General features: G+C 49.9%; 10 protein-coding genes and 1 non-coding gene across 13 annotated transcripts in view; 5 read left to right on the top strand and 6 right to left on the bottom strand.

The window, feature by feature from the left end:
- Window positions 1–343: 343 nt before the first annotated feature.
- Window positions 344–492, bottom strand: H257_16611 (hypothetical protein; the record flags this gene model as incomplete). The annotated part of the gene is made up of 2 exons (XM_009845102.1): window positions 344–424; window positions 466–492. 2 exons carry the CDS (start codon window positions 490–492, stop codon window positions 344–346), a joined length of 108 nt encoding a protein of 35 aa, XP_009843404.1.
- A 1253-nt stretch (window positions 493–1745) lies between these two features.
- On the top strand, window positions 1746–4328 carry H257_16610. Of its 2 annotated transcripts, XM_009845100.1 has the most exons (3): window positions 1746–1889; window positions 1960–2655; window positions 3502–4328. In XM_009845100.1, exons 1-3 carry the CDS (start codon window positions 1805–1807, stop codon window positions 4290–4292), a joined length of 1572 nt encoding a protein of 523 aa, XP_009843402.1. In that variant the 5' UTR covers window positions 1746–1804; the 3' UTR covers window positions 4293–4328. The 2 variants fall into 2 exon arrangements, with proteins under 2 accessions (XP_009843402.1, XP_009843403.1); XM_009845101.1 differs by having other exon boundaries at window positions 1746–2655.
- Window positions 4329–4936: 608 nt separating this feature from the next.
- H257_16609 (hypothetical protein) lies at window positions 4937–7699 on the bottom strand (the record flags this gene model as incomplete). Its single annotated transcript, XM_009845099.1, has 4 exons — window positions 4937–5723; window positions 5783–6264; window positions 6312–6444; window positions 6525–7699. 4 exons carry the CDS (start codon window positions 7697–7699, stop codon window positions 4937–4939), a joined length of 2577 nt encoding a protein of 858 aa, XP_009843401.1.
- A 241-nt stretch (window positions 7700–7940) lies between these two features.
- H257_16608 lies at window positions 7941–10356 on the top strand (the record flags this gene model as incomplete). Of its 2 annotated transcripts, XM_009845097.1 has the most annotated exons (7): window positions 7941–8002; window positions 8063–8369; window positions 8417–8626; window positions 8744–8845; window positions 9402–9509; window positions 9979–10095; window positions 10149–10356. In XM_009845097.1, the coding sequence occupies 7 exons, from the start codon at window positions 7941–7943 to the stop codon at window positions 10317–10319; spliced, it is 1077 nt and encodes a 358-aa protein (XP_009843399.1). In that variant the 3' UTR covers window positions 10320–10356. The 2 variants fall into 2 exon arrangements, with proteins under 2 accessions (XP_009843399.1, XP_009843400.1); XM_009845098.1 differs by lacking the exon at window positions 9402–9509.
- Window positions 10357–10973: 617 nt separating this feature from the next.
- On the bottom strand, window positions 10974–12039 carry H257_16607 (hypothetical protein; the record flags this gene model as incomplete). The annotated part of the gene is made up of 5 exons (XM_009845096.1): window positions 10974–10987; window positions 11047–11363; window positions 11440–11545; window positions 11608–11928; window positions 12015–12039. The coding sequence occupies 5 exons, from the start codon at window positions 12037–12039 to the stop codon at window positions 10974–10976; spliced, it is 783 nt and encodes a 260-aa protein (XP_009843398.1).
- A 100-nt stretch (window positions 12040–12139) lies between these two features.
- Window positions 12140–12343, bottom strand: H257_16606 (hypothetical protein; the record flags this gene model as incomplete). Its single annotated transcript, XM_009845095.1, has 1 exon — window positions 12140–12343. The coding sequence occupies one exon, from the start codon at window positions 12341–12343 to the stop codon at window positions 12140–12142; it is 204 nt and encodes a 67-aa protein (XP_009843397.1).
- A 591-nt stretch (window positions 12344–12934) lies between these two features.
- H257_16605 (hypothetical protein) lies at window positions 12935–13465 on the bottom strand. The gene has a single exon (XM_009845094.1). The coding sequence runs from the start codon at window positions 13397–13399 to the stop codon at window positions 12992–12994; it is 408 nt and encodes a 135-aa protein (XP_009843396.1). The 5' UTR covers window positions 13400–13465; the 3' UTR covers window positions 12935–12991.
- A 2076-nt stretch (window positions 13466–15541) lies between these two features.
- Window positions 15542–17282, top strand: H257_16604 (hypothetical protein). The gene is made up of 4 exons (XM_009845093.1): window positions 15542–16292; window positions 16337–16571; window positions 16620–16897; window positions 16951–17282. Exons 1-4 carry the CDS (start codon window positions 15572–15574, stop codon window positions 17172–17174), a joined length of 1458 nt encoding a protein of 485 aa, XP_009843395.1. The 5' UTR covers window positions 15542–15571; the 3' UTR covers window positions 17175–17282.
- A 268-nt stretch (window positions 17283–17550) lies between these two features.
- H257_16603 (hypothetical protein) lies at window positions 17551–20220 on the bottom strand (the record flags this gene model as incomplete). Its single annotated transcript, XM_009845092.1, has 1 exon — window positions 17551–20220. The coding sequence occupies one exon, from the start codon at window positions 20218–20220 to the stop codon at window positions 17551–17553; it is 2670 nt and encodes an 889-aa protein (XP_009843394.1).
- A 302-nt stretch (window positions 20221–20522) lies between these two features.
- H257_16602 lies at window positions 20523–20603 on the top strand. Its single transcript has one exon. It is a non-coding gene; the product is annotated as a tRNA-Ser (tRNA).
- Window positions 20604–20805: 202 nt separating this feature from the next.
- Window positions 20806–22587, top strand: part of H257_16601 (hypothetical protein) — a 2662-nt gene continuing 880 nt past the window's right edge. Inside the window, exons 1-2 of the mRNA XM_009845091.1 lie at window positions 20806–20929; window positions 20993–22544. Of these exons, the coding sequence (XP_009843393.1) occupies window positions 20888–20929; window positions 20993–22544 (1594 nt within the window). The 5' untranslated portion in view covers window positions 20806–20887. The remainder of the gene's footprint in view (window positions 20930–20992; window positions 22545–22587) is intronic.

The raw sequence follows: 22587 nt of genomic DNA, 5'->3' as shown, positions 1-22587 counted from the left end.
GGATGGATCGTTCATCTGGAGTGGCTCGTAGTGGACGGTCTTGTAGGTGAAGACGCGCTTGTCCAGTTCGCGATGAAGAGTTGTCTTTGAGACATTGATGCCCAGCTCAAGCATCAAGCGATCTTTCATCTCTTGAAGCGTGATCTGGGCATCGAACTCGACCCAACTCTGCGCAAGATCGATATTCTCCGGTGTCAAAACCTTAGGTCGGTTTCCGCCTAACCAAGACCTGTTAGAGTGAGATAAAAGATGTTCTACCTCTTTTCTTCGGTGTGAGTGAATCCAAATGAAGCCAATTGCGAGCAGTGCTGATGTTGACCCCATTAGCTACGGCGACTGCCTTTCAGTCTTTCGCATTGTCAAATGCGTTCACGATGCGGCGCTTCGCCGACATGGGGATCCGCTTGTACGTGCGCCGCAGTGGCTAGCAATACAGTAAGCATGAGAGGTCGGTCAACTTGTTACCGGTGTTTGAGGCGCTTGTTCGTCCATGGCTTGCCTGCTTTGCGCGATTTTAAAAAGTGAGGAAGAGCGCGCGATCATAGATACTCTAGAATGTTCAAAAATATCAATTCTACCGATTCAATTGCACTCATCATTAAATCCAAGCGACGGACGGTTGTTTGTTTGGGTGGATGCCGAGTTTAATGGTTTATGTACCAAATCCATTGGACACACGAGCTGCATGTGCCGATTCCAGTGGATCGCGTACCAAATACGTGGACGCAAATGCAAATCCATTGGATGCGTGACCCAATCAATTTCAATAGAAAAAAGGTGTAGTAGTATAATTTAGAAATTGTGGGTTTTACTCGAAATTTCCATGCGCGATTGGTGTCAATCGAGGATCCTTTACAGTCAGGCAATTCGATGTACCGTATGTACAGTATTCCGGAGGTTTGTGGAAATATATTTTTAAAAAGATGAAATTAAACACAACATGATGTATTAATACTGTCTAGTACTTCTGAAGTATTAACAGTAATAAGTACTTCCAAATATTTTTAATTCATTTCTAAAATCCGTGACAATCAAGTCTTATGCGCCATTCCAGCATTAATATTAGGTTGTATCCTAATTAGAATGACGAGATATGCTAGGTCATTGCGTAGCGGTATCGGGGAGCGGCATGGCCTATGGCCTACCTGCCGCAGCCCGACAAGAAGAATAGATAGATCATTCGGTAAAGTGAGAGTCTTAGATCCGCGCTTGCGCAGCGGCCTTACGTAAGGCTTGGTCACAAACCCATTACTTTAGGGGTACCGCTAATCCATCCAACTGCACCCAATTCCATCTATTGTCATCCAAATGTTAGGATTTTCTTACTGCAGTAATACTCGTCTCAACTGATTGCAACAATTTGGTTGAACTCTTTAATCCAAGGTGGTGCACTCTTAGCCTTCAGCAACCATCCCCCCTCGCTTCCTTGCACGATTTGTTATGGTGGTAAGGTCGCCAAAGTATTAAAATAAACGAGATCAATATTTGAGTACCATGTGGTACTAGAATGTAAAATTTCGCGTCTCAACAACGAAACTGCCAAATCATGAGCTCACTATGTCTTGCATTTTGTAAGGTTCGTGTTTTGTCAATGTTCTTGTTTTGGCAAAATCAAGTGTGTTACAGTAGGAGATGCTCGGACAGGTCGGAATTTTATTGAAAACATTTAAATCCACATACAAACATGCAATGCAAGATTAAATTATCTTTGTCGTTCTTACGACGCGATCGCAGATATATTGGGCCGCTAAACGAGTTCTCTGTTCCATTGTCAAATCCGCCGCCGTTCGGAATTACCACGAACATGCGTGTCTTCGCTGCTGTCGCCGCGTCGATGATGGCGCTCGCCGCCGCGCAGACACCCGAGGACAAAGTCAAAACCTTTCGCAGTTCGTAGTTCTCCCTCACATCGTCCTCACTCCTGAATCTCACTCACCCTTGGCACGACGTACCTGCTAGAATGCCGGCAATCGAACTACGTCACAGAAGGCAACCAGATTTTCGCCGTAGATCCGTTGAATCCAACGATCAAGACGCCGATTCTAATCAAGGGCGTGCAGTGGAAGGGTATGGAGACGACCGACGGCATCCCCGCCGGGTTGTGGGGCAAATCGGTGCAACGAGACTCTGGCATCAACGGCACGTCCCTCGCATACATGCTCAAGTTTCTCTCCAGCAACAAGTTCAACACCGTGCGACTCCCCATCATGGGAGACAACTTTCTCAATCCGTCGTTTCTGCCCAAGGTGGGGTACATCCACGGCGAGAACCGCGAAATCGCCTTGTACGACAAGGGCTTCACGCCCAAAATGGCCGATCTCCTCGCGCGCTTCATCGGAAGTTTTCAAAAGTACCGCATTTCAGTCGTCCTGGACCTGCACGCGTTGTCGAACGAGTTCTTGCAGGACGCGTACTGGTACTACCCGGTCAAAGAAACAGTCGAAGAGTCCACGGCGTACAAGGTAGCCGTGCTGCTCGCCACGTACTACTGCAAACCTGAATATTGGAACGTCTTGGGTATCGACCTCAAGGACGCCATGACAGACGTCGACTGGCCCGCGACGGCCGCTGCCTCTGGGGACTGGCCAGCTGCGGCCGAGACCATCGCCGCCAAAGTCAACGAACTGTGCCCGCAATGGCTCGTGTTTGTCACAGGTACTACTCAGGACTATATGTAGTACTACTGTCGTTTTACCCAAAACTTGAACTTATCCGCCAAATCTATCGATCGATGGTTTATATGGATTTTTGTATGTAAAATCGTCCGATGTAACACTAATTTCAGTCACACACTATTTCGATGTTGAATTGGATTTGATTGGTCGATTTGGCTATTCTGTTCATTCGATTGAGCCGCCCCGACTCCAATTGCAAATCGACTTCACAATAGTATGCCTAGTCTATTTCGAGCCTACTACCTACCGTAGTAGTATATACTAGCGTCGTCGCGTAGCGGCGCTGTGTCATTACATTTAGATTCGATGGTTTTGATCATAGATTTGTTTTGATAGTAAGTACTACTGATCAAACAATGCAAACCTTGGTTTTCAGGTTAGGAAATCAGATGGTAAGGATTCTAACCCTGGAGAAATATTATAAAAAATATATTGTCCTACATACTGTAGAAAGAATTCCCTTGATCAGATGGTGGCTCGTTCGTTCACAGTTGTGGCTTTCTGTCGAATATATCGTCTTCGCTAGTATTATTACTAAAGTATAGTGTATCCTAGTCAGAGGGTGTAGTATATATTGTCTTTCTTGGACTTTGTGCTGAAAATCGCCATTTCAATCGATTTTCGTTGTCCTGAATGTTGAATGTGAAAAAGGTAGGATTGGTATCACACTAATTGAAGTCACACACTTACTTCGGTCCTGCAATTTGATTGGCTAAATACTTGTGTGATACATTTGGTTGGGTCGATTATATATTCCTTGTCCATGTCCGTTTACTAGTAGAAAAATACACATACTATATTCAGTACATGTGTGTGTACTGTGTAGGCGGCAGCAAGGGCAGCTTTGTGGTCAAGACCAACAGCTACAAGGTGTGGCCAGGTCTGAACTTTGCTAACGCGACTACTCGGCCACTCAAGAAAGCCACCAACATCGTGTACTCCCCTCAAGCGTTTACCCAGGGCGTGGAGCCTCTGGGGTACTTTTTCAATCCATCGAGCAACTGTTCGAATGCGATTCTCCCCGACAAGGATACAGAGTGCGTTGTGATTGAAAATGGCCTCAAGGTACCCAGCACCAAGCGCGCGTTAGCTTGCGACAACTCAAAGCTGCAGTGCCAGTCATTCACACCGCTGTCCACGCCCGATCTCACGGCGCTGTACAGTCGCCTTCTGGATGAAAACATTGGCGGAGTGGTCAAGCAAGCCAGTGTGCCCGTGGTATTTGCTTCATTTGGCGGCATCTATGGCTCGAGTCAGCCGCTGCAGTCAGCCGTGATCGATCAGCTCATCAAGTACATAGCCACGTCCACGGCTGGCGGTTTCTTTGCTTCCCTCAACCCAGATACGCAAATGTGGCTGGAAGGGCCGCCCCCAGGCAACAAAACCATCGGCAGAGCGCGCTACGGCCTCATGACGTCGTCCTCGTGGCAGGTGGGACATGCCGACTTACTCGCGGCGCTGGCGGAGCTCAAGTCGACTGAAATCCCTTGCTATGGAGACGAACAACCTGGTGATCCGGATGCTGCGACCAGTGGCGCCATTATGGGGACCTCGTGGCTGCAAAGTGGTGGTGGTGGAGTCGCCGTTGTGACCGCCATGTTGCTGCTGCTCGTTTAATTAATACAAATGCCAATAAATATTCTGAAATCAGTGATTGATATATATATATATATATATTATATATATATGTGTGTGTGTGTTCTTGGCATCCTATACGTATATTAATCGTAGCGTCAATAGTATGAATGATCGCCATGGTGTGTTCGTGGCGTGCGTTTCGATCCACGAGATTCATTACGATGCAGTAATTAATATATTGTCGATTTGATATACAAATTTGGGGAGGGGATGCAATCGAATCGCGCCGACTACAAACGATCTGATTGGTTGAATTTCATTTAGAATGTTTTGATTGGCTAATAATTTTGAGCTCTTCTCAAGTAGCCAATCAAATCGATTTAAATTCCAACGAGAAACCACACCACACCACACCACACGAAATATCACTCGAAAGCACAATATATTGTTATAATATTCATATCCAAGATGGAATCATCACAGAGAGCGACTTGAACGAACCAAATCGTGGTGGGTGGGGGAGCTATTGTTTAGGGTTGGTTGCAAACATCACACAGGGACAGGTGGTGACGATAGGATGACTACTATCTACTAGTAACATTAGAGCAAGTACTACTATTAATAGTACGTAGTAGTAGTAGTAATACTTCGTAGGTCGTGGTGTCGTTAATAGCATGAGTATTCTAGTCTTGACTGTCGTCGGACGAACTCGCGACATCAATCGCGGTTCGTCTGCTGCCGCCGTCTTGACCACAAACGAATGGCGCATGCACGTCCTGGATCTGAACTACTTCACTCCCTTCACCACTGTCGTCACCACTGTCGTCACTATCGTTGTCACCACTCCCATCACCACTGTCGTCACTACCGTCGTCACCACTGTCGTCACTACCGTTGTCACTATCGTTGTCACCACTGTCGTCATCATGGTCACCATGGTTGGTCCCACAATCGGTGCTAATGTCATCCAGAAGTCCTTGGAGCAAGCGTCTGGCTTTGTCCATTCCTGCTGGTGGTTCGTGTCGAGTAGTAGTAGTAGTAGTACTACTACTACTACTACTAGCAGCAGCAGCAGTAGTAGTTGTAGCATTGCGAAGTGATGGTATGCGCTTGGTGTACATGGTCCGTGGCGGGTATAGCCCGTGTGACCACTGCCATCCCACGGGGTCGTCTGCGACCACGACCGACACAAACGGGTACGGCTCGTGGGGGAAGGGGCACTTTAGCTTGACGAACGTCCACGCCACCTCTGCCATGCGCCGAAACTCCACCGCCGGGTCTCGAAGCCCCAGGTCCGCCAGCTTGGCGACCACCGGCGGCGTCAGCTTTCGGTTTGCCACGTAGGCAAATGTAGTGCCCAGTGCCCACTGGAGCTGCTCGTCCATGCTGATAATGCGGTCGGTCGGTCTCGTTTTGGGCGATGCCTTCTTGGAGGAGGGGGGAGGGGGCAGCTGTGGGATGGGGGGTAGGCTGGCCACAGCCGGTGGCTTTGGTGTCGTATAAACGCAGCCACGGTGGCTTCCCCGTACATGGCGTGCATCGCTTTCAACGGCATGAACGTTGCTGTCATCACAGGCCACGCTGGATGGGGGAACCCACTGAGAAACTCGACCAGCCTGTTCCCTTGGTCCGAGTTGTAGGCGGATCGGGCTATCAACAGCCACAACTGGCCCACCAATAGCACGACGGCGTCCCCCACTTGATTCAACGTGTCTGGATCTGGCTGCCAGCTAAATCGACACTCCCACAGCAACGCCGCCGACGTAGCCCAAAACTCGCGCAGTGTCGCGTTAAACGTGCGAACTGCGACATCGTGGGGGGTCGGGTCGCGGCGGTCGTTTTCAGGTAAAAACGAGCTCAGTTTCGTGTACTGGAGCCACGGTTTCGTGGCGCGACTCTCGGCTAGCAGCTTGGAGATGTTGGCAGGACAAGCGGTGGCGACTGGGATGACTGGGAAGGGCGACGGCGTTGCCTTTGTCGACGCGTGAAAGCTGACCTTTTTACGGCTTGGCTGGGGTGTCAACGTAGCCAGACCAGATGGTGGGGGCCGATTCGAACCAGTTGGAGAAGGAGCGGTCGTGGATTGTACTGGAGGAGCTGGCGTGCTATCCGTAGAGCATGGGTCGATATCAGCGGCAACTTGACGGGGTGGGTTAGCAGCTGGGACCCGTGGAGGCGTCTTGGCAGCACCCTTTAGAGGAAGCGTGGCTGGTTGTGCTGTGGTTTTAGTGATAGGACGGGCGGAATTGGAGCTAGCAAGGCTACTAGCACGTGGACTTGGTTGTTGGGGTCATCGGAGTAGTAGAAACTGGAGGGGCAGCTGATGATGTGGGTGCAGTAGTCACAGGTGTACCAGATATATCAGAAGCAGGTTTGTGGATGGACTTCTGCGTAGCGAGGGCGGCGATTGCTGGAGCTACAGTCGGGTCCAGAGGGGATGGTTGTGAATGTGAGCCAGTTCCAGGGGTAGCTCCTTCGTTTAGTGGGGTGGGGTGGTGGTGCACTTCATTGTCTTGATATGCCTTGGCCGGTAGTTCCGCTCCCTGGAGTTGTAATTGTGCCGGCGACGTGGCAACGCTCTGTCGCTTCGCCTGAACTGCATGCTTGCTAGCATCTTCGTCGTGTAGTACCATATCTGGACATTTGCGCTTCTTTTTGCGCTTTTTCGTTTTGGCCTTGCCGTTCGATCGCTGGCCTGATGCCGAGTCTACTGGCGTTTCCGTACGACCACTGCCAGGCTCCCGTTGAGGCAAGCTAGTGGCACTTCCCATAGAATGGGATGTGGGGCCACCAGCGCTCTCCTCGGCATATTCACCTTCGTCGTCGGTGTGAAATGGCTGCCACTCTGGCAACGGCAATGGAGCTGAAGGTGTTGCAGGTGGAGTGGGCAAGACAAACACCCCAGACGACGCCTTGAACTCGTCCAGTAGGCGCCTACACTGTTCTTCATTCCCATCTTGCAAGTTTGAGTTGCTGGTTCGGTTGCTACTGTCCCAACCACACTCGTAGCCCCATGCTTGGGTCAGCAGCAACGCGTACTCAAGGCCAACGACACTGACGTGGCAGCCGACCCAGTTCCAAAACCGATGGATACTCGCATTGCGTTCGTTCTTGACCCGCATGTACTTGACAGACAAGTTGTGGTGAGCCTTTTCCAGCTTGAGCGCTTTCGCTTCTGCTTGTTCCGCGCGTGCCTCCATCATGCGCATGGACTCGGTAGATTGTGCGGCCTTCTCGCGCAATCGGGCTATCTCAAGTTGCAACGAGGGGTATCTGCCGCCGGCGGCCTCCGTGTCTTGGCTCAGCTGCGGACGTGAACTTGCAGAGGCCGAGCGCAACTTGCTCAGTGTCACAGACACGGCGCTGGTCCACTTAGCAGCTTCCTTCAGCAACGCATGGGCATGCACGGACAAGTCACTGACCGCATCAATCGCGTCGTCGTTCATCTGGCGGTTGAGTATGCTTATCCGGATCCCACTAAATAGCCACTACTATTATTAACGAATATTAATAATATTAATAGTACTAATACTAGAATAAGTGTATTGTAGTACTTAATATTAATAATACGGTGCTGTTAACAGTAAGCTTACTCGAGGATCACCATACTAATCCGGATAAAGTACGAATTGTCCGGATATGAGTTCACATGTCAAATGCTAACGTTAACGTTAGCAGTTTTGTACAATGGGTATCGACAGTCTCTTGGTGCACCTTGGAAGCGTCATGTGTGAGACTCATGTCAGCAGGTGGTGTCAATCATGCACGACCTCCTTGAATCTAAGGTTATCACGTCCTTGTGGTCGTAGGTTTGGCGGCAAGCGGGCTGGAATTGATGTGTCGGTGTGGATGTACAGCGGAGCGGCCGCGACCGCGACGGAGTTGGCTCTCCACGCCGCCAACAAGGTGGATGTCATGACCCTGGAGCACACGTTGGCATACGAATCGTATTGCATCAGTCGGTTGGAACTGCTTCTGAAGCACAACATCACGCCGGTGGTGGTGTTCGAAGGGGCCGGCATGCCCACCAAGGCCGCCACGTCCGCGCGGCGCGAGCACGACCGTCAAAAGCACATGATGCGAGGGCTCAACTTGCATGCCACGCACGACCTCGTGGTACGCCTCCCTCCTCACGTAGAGTTCCTCACCGAGATCATATGCAGGAAAGCGGCAAGGCATTTGCGAGGAGCCTCAAGATCACTGGAGCAATGGGGCGCAAACTTCGACGGACGCTGTTACGTGTGCATCCAACCATCGAGTGCATCGTGGCGCCATATGAAGCGGACGCCGAGTTGGCGCATCTGTCGCTGACCAACTACGTGGACATTGTCATTTCAGAAGACTCGGACTTGATTCCGTACGGTTGTGCCACGGTATAGCACTCTTTTATAAACAAATCTCTCCCTTTTCTAGTTTTTTCGTTCATGATGTATATCGTATTTTTGGATCGTTACGTAGGATTTTAAATATATATTTATATATATTTGTAGATCCTGTACAAGATGAACGACCATGGTCAAGCTGTCGAGTTCCGAAGGCGACACATTGGAGCATGCGAATCGTTTTCATTCATCGGGTGGAGTGAGCTACAGGTATTGTTGCCCTTTTACCCAAAATTTGGCTGACTTTTGTGCTGAAACGCCAAATCTATCGATCGATTCTTTGTACTGAATTTTGTATGTAAACGAGTTGTCCTGTGGTGATTGGTATCACACTAATTGAAGTCACACACTAATTTGACGTTGATGATGGTTTCCTGCAATCTAATTGGCTCAATTCTTCTTCTGCAGATTCTTCTCTATATTATTTGGTTGTGTCGATTGTTTATTCTCCATGTCGCTCCAGTTTAGAAAAATAAACACAACAATATATTTGGACGTTTGTGCTGACATTTGCCAAATCCATCGTTGATTAAAAACAATGTCAATCACACGAATTACAGCTAATCCACATACTACTTCACTTTCCACGCTATTGAGTTGTTGATTGGTGATGATTTCCTGCAATCTGATTGGTTAAATTCGTCTTATTTGGTTATATTCGGCAATAAACACAACCCCCATTAGATATTCGATCTAGACTACTACCGTTAGATACCTATGGTTTGCATTGGGAACCAATAACTTAACGTGCTTTTTATTTGGCTAGTTTTTGCAATTATGTGTCCTAGCGGGCTGCGACTACTGCCCCACAGTGCCGGGTGTCGGGTTTGTCTCTGCGTATAAAATCGCCAAGGCGTGTCCGTTCCCGTCATTGGTACGGCGTAGTAGCCATGAATTTATAGTGGTCGAGACTATCCACGACGACCCTTTTTGTGCTTGTATTTGAGATTCTTAGAAAAATATATATGAAATTCAGTAGGCATATGTAATTTTTCTCCGTGAATTCGATTCTGCCATTGAAATACCTTGATTCACATTACTTTTCGAGTAATGGTCGAAATACGTTTCAAACGTCGCATGAAAAACTCGCACAACATTATATATTGTAACCTTGAGTTTTACGTAGTAAAACGGTTACACAATTATTATTTAAATTGGTCAAATCAGATACACCGTGTAAAAGAATGCTACTATTAATAGTACATTAAAATGAAAACTGTAAGAACACATAAATATTTTTAATAAATAGAAAAGGGCGTGGTGGATGGTCCAATACTAGTGGTTTGGGTTGCTGTGTTTTTTGTGCACGTGCGACGTGTGCTTTATGTGACACTGTTTTCTAGGTACTAGACTACCTGCACGAACACCACGACGATGTTTTGCCGCACAACTTTGACGCCGACTTTTATCGAGCGCTCTTGACGTTCCGCCATCACATTGTGTACAATCCTGTGCAGGAGGTTAGTTCGTACGTGAAATCGTTCCGAAATACATCGATAAACTCGATGAGTAGCGGGCACTCATGTTGCATGACTGGGCGACGTCCGCCGATGACATCCGCGAGTGGGCGAATGAGGTGGACCCGCCTACGTTCTTGGGAAATATTCAGGTGACCCACGCCCACGCCAAGGGGGTCGCCAACGGCACTTTGCACCCCACCACATATGCGCCGTACCACGATTGATCATCATATATAATACAATTGTTGGATTCATCCTGTTAAGAGCAACGCATCAATAGATAAATAAATACTTCGATGAGGTTGTGAGGGAAGGCAGGTGTTCATAAACCAGAATAATGGCATTGTACAGTACAGTTTGCCCTTTTTATATATACATATATATATATGTTAGTATATATATATATATGTTAGTATATATATATATGTACTGTACTAACGTTACAAGCAACGTTCGATCGATTTTATAAGTTTGAAGAGATAGCGATGAAGGGGGTACCATGTATATACTAGTATGTCCGTTCCCGCTTGCTGTATTATATCATGTATATCATCTATCTATCTGTCTGCCTTGTGGCCCCGTGTCTAAGTGTGCAATCTCAGTCGAGTTTTATGGTTCCGTATAATAATGATCAACAACGGACACCTTTGTTTAATGTTTCCCGCTGTATTTCGTTCGACTGATGGGGGAAAGCACAGGCTAATTTGATTGTAAAAAGTGTAGTTTGTGCCCATCGACGCACTTGTATTATCACCACCGAGTAGAAACCTGCACGTATCACGTTGCTGTGATTCGTCATTTCGACACTCAAAAATATTTTCAACCATTAATAGAACTCTTTTCAACCATTAATAGAACTCTCAAAATCGCAGGGTCGTTTACGCTGACACGGCTACCACCACGCTGGTTGGCTGCTCATGCCTTAGAATCGAAATAAGTTGAATGCACTACCCATGCGCTCAATTGGAGGATTGGAAATGAAATCAAGGAGGGTCCCCTTTTGTCCTTGTCGCACAGGCGTCGGTACACTTCTTGCACGTATTTCGATGCGAAGACGAAGCCGTCGTAGTGACCATACGGCAATGAAGTAGTCGCTGCGGTACTCGTCCCCATTCCACTTAATTTCGGAAATCGCTCGCTTCGTGTAGTCCAGGGTCACAACCTCCAACGCTTGCTCCAGCTTGGCCTGGTGGTTGGCAACTGCAGCACATCGCGTGGCAGGCCACCCCAATGAAATAAGCAGTCCGCCACCACTGATGGGGTGATGGCTGAATACATGAGCTCCCGACACTTCAAAAGCTCATCCAAGTCCCACACGGGCATGCAGCGCAATCGGCCATTCACACGCAGATGCCATTCAAAAGGAAATGTTTCTGTGGTGACGACTGTTCGATCGTCATGGTGTGGTACGAAGTAGACTCGATATCGTCCGCGGCAGGCTTGGCATCGTCTACAAGGTAGTAGGTTGAGGGCTGGTTGAGAAGCCATCTCCGGCTCCTTCGACCACGGTACCATCACGGCTGAACAAAATTCGCGTGTTGGTCACTCCGTTTTCATATACTACCGTTTTTCCAGCTTTGGCCAATCGAAGCAAGACCAAATAGCCGAAAAAGGTCTTGCCGATGCCCAGGCTACCAACGATCACGACGTGGGGGGTGGTCATGTCGTGGATATCTAGGTCAAACAGATGCAGGTAGCAATGGCGAAGCAACACGCAGGAGCCGAGCGACGGATTCCCCAGTAGTGATGTTCCCTCTGATAAGGCAACCACAGTGCTGGAGTTCACGTCGGGGGAGCGGTACTCGACGAGGGCTTTCCAAAACGATATCGATGCTGAGGGGATTCAACTTCATTCTTGACCTTTAATGCTTGACCCTCCACACGAAGTTCACGGGGGGGTTGATGGAACCTCCACCAACACGTGGACTTGGTCTTTCCCGGCATCGTATGTATCTGGAAATGCAAATGCGGTAGGTTGGACCCATGTTGTTCTCATTTGTTGTCATGATTTTCTTGATGACGTCGGGAACGCCCTTATTTTTCTTCAGCGCCGTCCGATCAGGTCCACCTTGAGCCACTCGCCGTGCTTCTGGGCGAGATACAGCGTCAGATCGCTCGCGTCGCACGTCACTTTGCTGGTATTCTTTGCCTTGATTGCATCCTTCAGGTGGCCAACTTTTTGCTGGTCGTCGATGTCGATGATAAAGACACCCCCGTCGCCAATATCCGAACAAGTAAATAACTTCATCGCTTAATTCCTGGCCAATTCGAAATTGACTGATGCATTCCAGCTTTCAACGGCCCATGTCCATATTCATCAACGACGTCTTCGTTTACTGGCCACTTCGATTGCGACAGTGCGATACGAAAATCATGCTCCAAGTACATGGCAACGGTTACCGTATGTAAATGTGTGATGAAAACGATTTTGTGAAGTTGGGCACAGTGTGAGTTTGCATGCGTCACAGCCAAAGCTTGGGCTGATAGATTGGGGCAGGCATCCAAGGACACTAACAGTGTGAAACTACTTTCTATTATCTTGGGTCGATGGCCCCGTTTACTAAAGTCGAGCTCACCCCCCAGCCCCCATCCCTTGCAGAGCATTGCTAGTTGTGGGGTATACGTACATCCATATGTACATGCGTAAAGTTACAGTGATCAAGCAACAACAGTCGCCGCACCATCATGGAGCGAGTTCAGCGAACTATTGGAAGTGCACTAGGCTATCGAAACATGCACGCAACGATGCACTAACATACACGAGGGCGTCAACCTAATTTGCTTGTCTGGATGGCATGGCTCTGAATATTCTGCATGCTAAACAAATACAAACAATAAATAGGTCAGTTTGTGGGGTTGAAACTGTAAATGTTATAGTGTATGGGCTGCGCTACGACTAAGTGGAGAACGAGACCGGATGCGGCTGTCTGATGCTGTCTTCTTTCGGCAAACATGGAGCAACTGAGGTTGTGGTGGTGGCTTCTTGTGTAGTGACATTCGTCGTGGACAGCTGAGCTGTGGACTGGAGGACAGAACCCAATGCATGGATCATGCAATCGCCAACATCTACGGCGCCGCGACGGGCTAGTCGTGAACTCCGATGGACGTTTAGTGCGGGAAGGTGCTGCAGCAACGCCAGACTCGCGTGCATGTGGGCCGTCAAGCCCTTTTTGGTCATTGGGCGGTGGTCACAGTCGGTGACATCGCCACAGGAACGCTTCCGCTTGAGCGGCTTCGAGCACACCATTGAGAACGAGGACGGCTTAGGCAATGGTGGTGGTGAACGCGCTATGGACGACGACATACCACCACGAACGACTTCGATAATGGAAGACTTGCTCACTGTCGAAGCAAAAGCAAGCGATTGAGGCAGAGAGTGTCTGTTAGGTGGAGGAGTGCGAGAGGAGTACTAAAGGCCAGACAGCGTCACATATATTAATCTTGATAAATCATGACAAAATAGTGTACAATAATTGGTCGTATCCTCGAGTGAAACCCAGCACGACCAATTCCACACACAAATGTATGTTGATTTAGAATGTTTAACCATGATATGCCCTACCTGGTCGTTAGGTTCGGATATTAGGATAGAATAACACCTTTGAAACGTCGCCATGCTGAGGTGGCGTTGGCGTAAGCGAGCACGACTACAGTATCAGCCTGTGATACGGACGGGGAAGTTGGAATCCAAAGAAATACGTAGTGCCCCTGATTATCATTGATGCATCCTAGCAATGTACACTTATGATCGCACTTTCCGAATATGTAGGACATGAATACCTTCTGTATGTGCGATGGTGAGGTTGTTGGCTATCACAGCAATGACTCGACGTGCTCAAAATTGAACGGCAAACTGTTGCCATCATTTGCCCATGTCCTGGTAAAAGTTATTATAAATGAACTATAGTTTCATAATACTTCAAATACTTTAATGAATGGTTGTCAAAACGAAAATACTCAAGCCTCGCCCACAACTATGTACAAATCTACTGAAAGTATGATTTCCCCCTGGAGTCTTTGACGTATGTAGCCCCTTAACGTTATAATGTCCGTACCGGTACATCCCCTCGCTTCAATACCTCAACATGTCAGAAAGTCCCTGTCCGTCCAGAATCGACTTGCATTGCTCACTCACTTTAGGTTCTTTCAGCCGTATCACCAAGTAGCTACGACACGATGTTGCGTCTTTGCTAAAGTTACGGAAGTTCTTCCACTCACTTAAAAATCAGAATCGGGTGGAAATGGCCTCATGAAGTACTGTAACAATGATTAGGTGGGCAAGTGGGCAACACTGTCAACTTGTACATTCATGCATCTGGGGCTGTGGCTTTGTGTAGCTGAAATTGTCCTCGACATTGTCCTAACTTCTCGTGATGATTAAGCCACTAGCAGGACCTCCACGAAATGTTTGTAGCTTGTCACTATCTGTACTAGCCAAATAGCGAAGGCATTGCGTCCCCCTACGTTGGGTGTACGAAAATAGTTGAAGGGAAAAGCAGTCCACCACCGAAGAAGTTCCCTTCCCAGTGCAAATACCAACACCTCCAGCACCGGAGCCCCCACTTTAGCTCGCACACAAACATGTCCCTGCAATTCCGAAACCAATGCTGCCTGAACAAATACAACGTCTCGACGCTCCCCCGACACGATCATTCACATCTAGATCATGTGGGAAAACGCGATCACTTGAAATGCGTTACGACGACATAGCAAGCACTTTGAAGTATGGAAATGTTGCAACATGTCCATTGTGCTTCTTTGCGCGTTTTGCCCAAAGTTACCAACTTCACTATGAGTTTCGGAGGTTGTTTGCAAGCAAGCAGCTCAAATTCAGCAAGCAATTGGTGAGAATACGCATTCTGTTCGACACGAATAATCACGCTCGTATATAGCCTTAATGGACGAGTCGGCTCCCATTATAACGTTATATGGGTACAGTGGTTAGTCGTTGCGCTGCCCGTTCGATCAAGTTCAAGCAGTGTCCCTATGTATGTAGTCAAGCAGAAATCAGACCCAACCACAAGAGCACGCTCAGAAGGTAGCCACAATATGCGAGGCTACAGCGGTACAGTAGTGTAGCTGCTTTTCTACGATTGTGGCATAATATCAGTTTAGCACAGTATATGGATAAGAGAATCTCCGCGGAATAAGCGTGGAATCGCATGAAACTGTTGCTTGCAACGGTAGCGCGAGTTAGTGTACGGCCTTCTTAAAAGTTTGAGTAACGTTAGTTCATACCGTGACACATCTCGCCAGAAAATGGCTTTTCCAGCGTCTGCTGGCCTTACTTCACATTCCGTGCAGATTAAACTACAATGCAGGTTCAACCTTGCAAAATTTTGACAACCATGCAACTACGACTGACCTACTTCTCCAGGAAGAGATTGCCCATGCATACGAAACCCTTAATCAAATCGCACGAAACAACAGATTCCTCCACACAATAGAAAACTCATCCCCCCATCACAGCGCACACATGCTGGACCTGTCCTCTCTGGTACAAGCCGTTGTAGCCGCGGTAATGCTGCTCGCCGTCCACCGCTACGTGAATGCCCGTCGCCCGGCCAACTCGTTCCCGTACGTGCCATCGTGGATTCCATTTTTTGGCGCCAGTTTTCACTTTCGCCACGGTCCTATGCGCGTATTGCAAGCGTACACAGTAACTTACGGCCCCGTATTCAATTTGACCGTGCTGGGGAAAACCATCACGTATGTCACAGACGCGACACTGTTTCCGCCGTTGGTCAAGTGCCCGGCGTTGGGGCTATTTCCGCTCAAAATCAAGTTTTACGAGCGCGTGTTCGGCTCGACGTCTCACGACGACCCTGACGTGTTTGCATTTTTGGCCAAACATACTCGACAAAATATCCTTGCCCACTTGAGCGGCACGTCACTCGCCCAGTGGACGGCCAAGAGCCACGCTTTGTTTCAACGCCAAGTGGCGGAAGGAGGCTTCGGCGACGAGTTCGACGTGTCCGTGTATGCATGGCTCGCGCCCAAGGTGTTTGCAACCCTGCTCGATACGTTTTACGGCAAGGGGCTGTGCACCCCCCAGTTAGCCCATGATTTTGACCTCCTTGAAAGCAAAATCGTGGCACTGTATGCTGGAGCCCCCGCGACATTGCTCAAAGTCACAGAGCCCCGCCAGCGGTTGCATGAAGCGCTGCGTGAGTACATTGAGGCACACACAGACACAGGTCAGTTTGCACGAGTATGTGTTGCTGATTAACGATCAATGTAGTGGCCCCGATTGTGGGCGAACGATGGGATTTTTGTCGTGACAAACAAGTGGATCAAGCGGCATACCAACTCGCGTTTGTGTGGGCCATGACATCGAATGTCGTGCGGACACTGTTCTGGTTGCTTTGTCATTTGCAGCAATATCCGGTGGCTTGGAGTGCCGTCGAGGGCGAAGTGCGGGCATGTGTTGGCGCGCAAAAAGGGGATACCCCGCTGTCCGAGTCTGTGCAAACAACGTACGGCTAGAACATTTGAACTATATGCAGTCGTTGACGGTGTCGTAGGTGTCCACTGCTAGATTCGGCGGTGAAAGAGACATTGCGCCTTCGGTTTTCGGGCAGCGTACTTCGCGTAGCTGTGGCGCAGGCGACGGTGGACTTGCCCAACGGTACCCAGTTGCGTATGCAACCAGGGGATGAGATTATGCTTTGGGGGGGGCTGGGCTGCCATGATCCGTCTCGGTTTCACAATCCAGACGACTTCCAATTCGATCGATTTGCCCGCTATCCAGACCTCGCCAAGGACTTTCGTCCATTTGGGCTCGGCAAATTCAATTGCCCTGGTACAGTAAAGCTTGCAGGAGTGCATCCTCATGCTTGACAACGACTTGAGTAGGTCAATTCTTTGCCGTGGAGTTTCTTAAAGTGGCCTTGGCAACGCTGATGCTGGACACGGAGATCTCGCAGTTTGAAGGCAGCGCCTCGCCCAATTACACCACGGCCGGAGTGTTTGCACCGAAAGACGCTGAGGCAGTGCGCATGTGCATTCGGCGACGTGTGTTTATGGCCGACCACCCGACGATGGACGAGCCATCGAATGGATGTGTGTCCTGTGCTTAATCAATACATTCATGGCCAGTGTAATGAGGCTGGCAGTGTAAACACAATATGATGCATTGAATGGGTGGCGGTCACAATGAGACAATTTCAACATGAGACAAATACAAGGGAACTGCGTGTCAGTGGGTGTTTTAAGTGGGCCTGCTAAAGGGAAGTTCTTCACAAAGGCCAGTTACTAGTACTTCGTTTTTTATGTGCATTAGCCACCATTGTAAGATCCTTGAACGACCATGGCTATGCAAGCAAACCAATCACGAAATCAACAGTGAATTGCAAATTGTAATCCATTGCATCGTGTGAAAACGACGATGGATGATATGATGGAAACTTTCCACCAAACAAACATAAAAAGTTCTCTGTACACGAAAATGCATGTCTACACCATGCAAGACTTGTCTCGTGTTTGCATTCTAGTGTCGTTCCGTAGCGTGGCGGCAGAAATAGGAATGGGGGGGGGAAACACGATCGCGGTGTTGACAGTTTGGCCACCGTTGGATCGGTACGACTCCATCAACGGGGGCACTCGGGTCGGATTGCTGTACAGCCACAGATGGCTCATCCAGACCAAGTTAATGTAGTAGAAAATGTAGAAGAGCAGCCACAGCAAGCGACCGATGGCTTGGGGACACACCAATGTCAGATCCATCGAAAACGTCGGACACTCGATACACATCGTGGCGGTGCTATCTGCATACTCGTCTCGCGCACAGGGCGTGCATTTGTGATTGCCTGTCGACGACGCACGACTTCCACGAGGACATTTTTGGCACTTTGACGCGCCTGAACCGGCAGCGAACGTTCCAACACCGCATTCAACACAATGCGAACCATTCGAGTACGTCCCTTTGTCACATGCCACCGCCACAGTGACTGCCAGGGGCTTGAGCACGTCCAGGCGGGTCGATGTCATGTCAGTGTTGAGGAGCATGGCGGCCTCGTCCAGCAGCATATCCAGCACGACCAAGTAGGTCGGGATGTATTGCAACAGGTCTAACGTCGACGCGGTCGTGTCCAAAACCATGTACAGACTCGCGCTTGTCGTCCCCCCAAACAGTTGTCCGTCCGTCGATGCGACTAATCTATTGTCAAACGAGCTGACGACCATCGCGTTGACTGGTTCGGGCGCCACAAAGAGCCACGCTTCCTGGACAATCTCGGTAGCCTTTGACACGTTCAATGCATCAAAGCGAGACTGGTGCTGATAAAGAGTTAGGAGGAAGCTGGGCCATGTTGCAATCTCAAGGACAAATCCTGGTGGGGCCATCACGCAGGCAGACATGCCCATGCGGGGGGCCATCGTGTGGTTGGAACACCGAACACAGCGGCTAGCACCTGCGACATCGTTGAAGTATCCAGGCGCACACAGATTCGACCGTGTAGCGCCTCGAGTGGCGACAAACGTCCCCGGTGGAGCGTCAGTACAGCGACTTGCGTTGGTGCTATTGGCAAAAGACCCCAAGAAACACAATGAGCAGTTGGTGGCCCCGGCCTCAGCACTAAAACTACCACGAGCACACGGTTGGCACCTTGCGAAAGTTCTGTCATTGAACGTTCCCGCAACACAATCAGCAATCTCGTCGACGCCAACGTAACCAGCACCTGGTCGAGGTTGTGGCACGCAGCCCCCTGACCCTAAGAAGTCGACGGTGGTTTGAGGAGGACATTGAGTACACTGTGTCGAACTAGCATCCGCCACGGCGTTGTACGGGCATGGCGTGCAAGCGATTGAACCCGAGTTGACGCTGAATGTATTGATTGGACAGGGAAGACATGTGCTCCCCTCCGTGGGGGAAAACATTCCCGATGGACAAGCCAAACACGTGCCTTCGTCGGAGGTGGACGTTCCCGCTGGGCATGGATCACAAGCAGATGCCCCCGACGACGACGTAAACCCGTCAGGACATGGTTGGCAGGCAGGGGACCCAATATCGTTTGCAAATGTGCCTTCTGGACAAAGACTGCAAATGTCCCCTTGAGGGGAACTGCCAGGTGGGCATCCCTCACATATATTGGAAGTCGCCCCGAGAACAAATCCAGCCGCGCAAGCCGCGCACGTGTCAGGGTCCGCTTTCGCCCCTTTGCACAAACAAACGACGGGGCCCCATGTCTGAGAAGGGCCGAGTTCTGGCAGGGGGCAGGCGAGGTGGTGGGTCGGGCCGTCAAACGTCGTAGGGTCAAAGTTCTCCAAGAGCGAGGGCGGCAGGGGGGGGACTTTGCCAAAAATGTTCGAGTTGTTGCGCACCGAAAATGTCGAAAGGCGCTCCAGTTTTCCAATCAGGCCAGGGATGGCACTTTCCAAGAGGTTGTTCGACGCATCAAACAGCGTGAGTACTGACGAAGACTGCGGTACAGTGTCGTCGCGCCCCAAGAGCTGTAGATTGGGGGGTAGCGGTCCACTGAGTCGGTTGAATGACACGTCAAAGTACATGATCCGAGGAAGGTGAATGCTGAGCGGAAGCAAGCCAAAAAGGTCGTTTTCGGACAAATCCAGGTATCGCAGGCGGGGGTTGCGTAGTACATCGACAGGAAGTGTGCCCGTTAACTGATTGCTAAAGAGGTCGAGGACTGCGACGGGCAACACTTTGAGCATATTAGGCACTGGTCCCGTGAGTTGGTTCTGGGCGAGACTAAGCTCTTCCAGCTTGACGTTGTCGATGATGGACTCGGGTAAAGGGCCACTCAACTGGTTGCCGTTCACATTGAGTACTTCTAACGAGGTCATCGTGCCTACCCAGTCTGGCACTGGTCCCGTGAACGCATTACCCTCCAAGTTGAGGGTCACAAGGTTTGAGAACACTGTAAAGTTGAGCGATTCCAAGACGCAGGTGAGGCCTTGATGGGGCAGAGTAAGCTCAACAACCGCCACGGGAAACGTTGAAGGGTCGCAAACCACCCCCCACCACGGCACAATGAACTCTGCTGATTCCAACGCGTAGTTGTCGGTGTTGCTTGGATTGCTGAGAACTCGCCCAGTGCAGGGATGGGTCACTACGTTCGGGCGACATTTGCCGTTTTGCTGGGGGGCGCCAATACACCACGTCGCCATGATCGCCGACGACGGCAGGGGGTTGCATCGTCGACGAATATCTTGCAGAACAGCCAGCTCGTCGGTGACAAGGTTCAGCGCGTCTGCAGCACCAACAAGGTTCACCACGGCACAGCCGAACCAAAGCCAAATCCAAAGCATTCGACATATCATGACGAAATTCGATTATGGCCAGCATCGAGCATTATGTTGCCCCAACAATATATTTGATTGTCGTTGGTTCGACAGCTTACGGTAAAATCCGATGCGGATAAAAAATACGAGTGTATGAAATCAAAAAAGTTTATTGTAAGAAGCATGAAGTCAGCTTGGCCGAGTGGTTAAGGCGTTAGCCTGCTAAGTTAATGGGGCAACCCGCGTGAGTTCGAATCTCACAGCTGACGATCTTTTTCGTAGTATAATAAGTTGTATTTTACTTAAACAGTAAAACACAGCGTAAGTTAGTAAAAGTGGTTGAAAGCAGTAAATAAACAGTTTTGACCAATCATCCCATGTCTTAACATAGTTATTCTACTTTTAAATTTGAGTCAGGCATACTTAAATCAAATGAATGATTCGTATTTATTTTCCCATTTGGGCCTATCAGCGACGTGGAACGCCGGCAGTCCTGCTTCACCAACACACGTGAGTGCCGCGGAGGCCATTAGAGCGAACAACAGCAGCAACGATGGAGGTTGAACACAAGTACATTTCCACGGAGAATATCCAGGTACGTGAAGGAATCGTCCATCTGACATGTGAGTATTGATCATCTCTCATCGGACGAGGGCAGAGCATGTTGGACGAGAACTCGTCCATGATTGTGGAGATCATCCAACTGAACAACGCCGTCAAGCACGAGCGGGGGGCGCAGCTGGCCGACGTTCAGGACAAATTGGACAAGAAGCGGAAGAAACTCAATCGAAACCTCATGACGTTGGCCAAGTGGGCTGACGAAAGCACGGAACCGCCCGTAAAGTCGGCGCCCCGACCTCCACCGGTGCAGCAAGTCCCGCCCATCCACATCCCGCAACAACAACAACAGCAACCGTTCGCGGCCTCGGGGAACATTGCCGTTCCATTGACTATCCCCGATCCCATCGCTGTCTCTCCTCACGCCGCGTCCCCCGTCGCGCCGGCCGTCGTTCCTACCTCCCCAGTCAACCCCGCGGTGAAGAACGAAACCGCGGCGGACGTTCCTACCTCCCCAATCAAACCTTCGGCGCAGGAAGAAAGCACGGCGGACGATTCCATGGGTGTCGAGGAAGCCGTGGCCAGCAACGAACCCGAGACATCGTCCGAGTTTGCAGGACACCAGCTTGACGACACCGCCAACCAGTCGGAACCCATCGACGAATCCGCGGGCGCAGTGTCGACCCCTACTCCCGACCACGCGGACGCTTATGAGTCCATTAGTGGCGAACAGACCAACGATCAATCTGCTCCAGAAGCCGACGCAAAGGAAGGTGAGAACTCGTCGATGGGTGAAGAAGGCAACCCAGTGATTGCGCCTGTGGAAGTGGCCGCCGTCGTTACCTCTGAGGAAGTGGAGAAGTCGAGCGACGCGCCAGTCGTGGAAGACCAAGTACCTATTGCCGATGACGCCATGGAAACCACCGAACTACCTGAACATGACGAGGTACCTGAACATGCGACAGAGGGGGAGGCTGTTGCAGAAGCAGCTAACGACGTTGAAGAAGCGAAGAAAGATGCGACAGAGGGGGGACTCGTTGCAAAAGAAGCCGACGACGTTGAACAAGTGAAGAAATATGCGACAGAGGGGGAGGCTGTTGCAGAAGTACCCAACGACGTTGAGGAAGGGAAGAAAGATGCGACAGAGGGGGAGGCTGTTGCAGAAGTACCCGACGACGTTGAGGAAGGGAAGAAAGATGCGACAGAGGGGGAGGCTGTTGCAGAAGTACCCGACGACGTTGAGGAAGGGAAGAAAGATGCGACAGAGGGGGAGGCTGTTCCAGAAGTAGCTAACGACGTTGAACAAGTGAAGAAAGATGCGACAGAGGGGGAACTTGTTGCAGGAGCCGGCGACGTTGAAGAAGCGAAGAAAGATGCGACAGAGGGGGAACTTGTTGCAGGAGCCGGCGACGTTGACGAAGCGAAGAAATATGCGACAGAGGAGGAGGCTGTTGCAGAAGCAGCCGGCGACGTTGAAGAAGCGAAGAAAGATGCGACAGAGGGGGAACTTGTTGCAGGAGCCAGCGACATTGAACAAGTGAAGAAAGTTGCGACAGAGGGGGAACTTGTTGCAGAAGCAGCTAATGACGTTGAAGAAGCGAAGGAACATGCGACAGAGGAGGACTCTGTGGGTGACTCCAGCCAAGTCAACGGTGATGCTCCTCCTGTAGAGGAAGTTGTCCAGGACGTTGTGAA

The sequence above is a fragment of the Aphanomyces astaci genome (genome assembly GCF_000520075.1).
Source record: "Aphanomyces astaci strain APO3 unplaced genomic scaffold supercont1.89, whole genome shotgun sequence".
NCBI lineage: Eukaryota > Oomycota > Saprolegniomycetes > Saprolegniales > Verrucalvaceae > Aphanomyces > Aphanomyces astaci.
The sequence above is the reverse complement of the archived record's forward strand: the minus strand, read 5'-3'. Positions and strand labels throughout refer to the sequence as shown.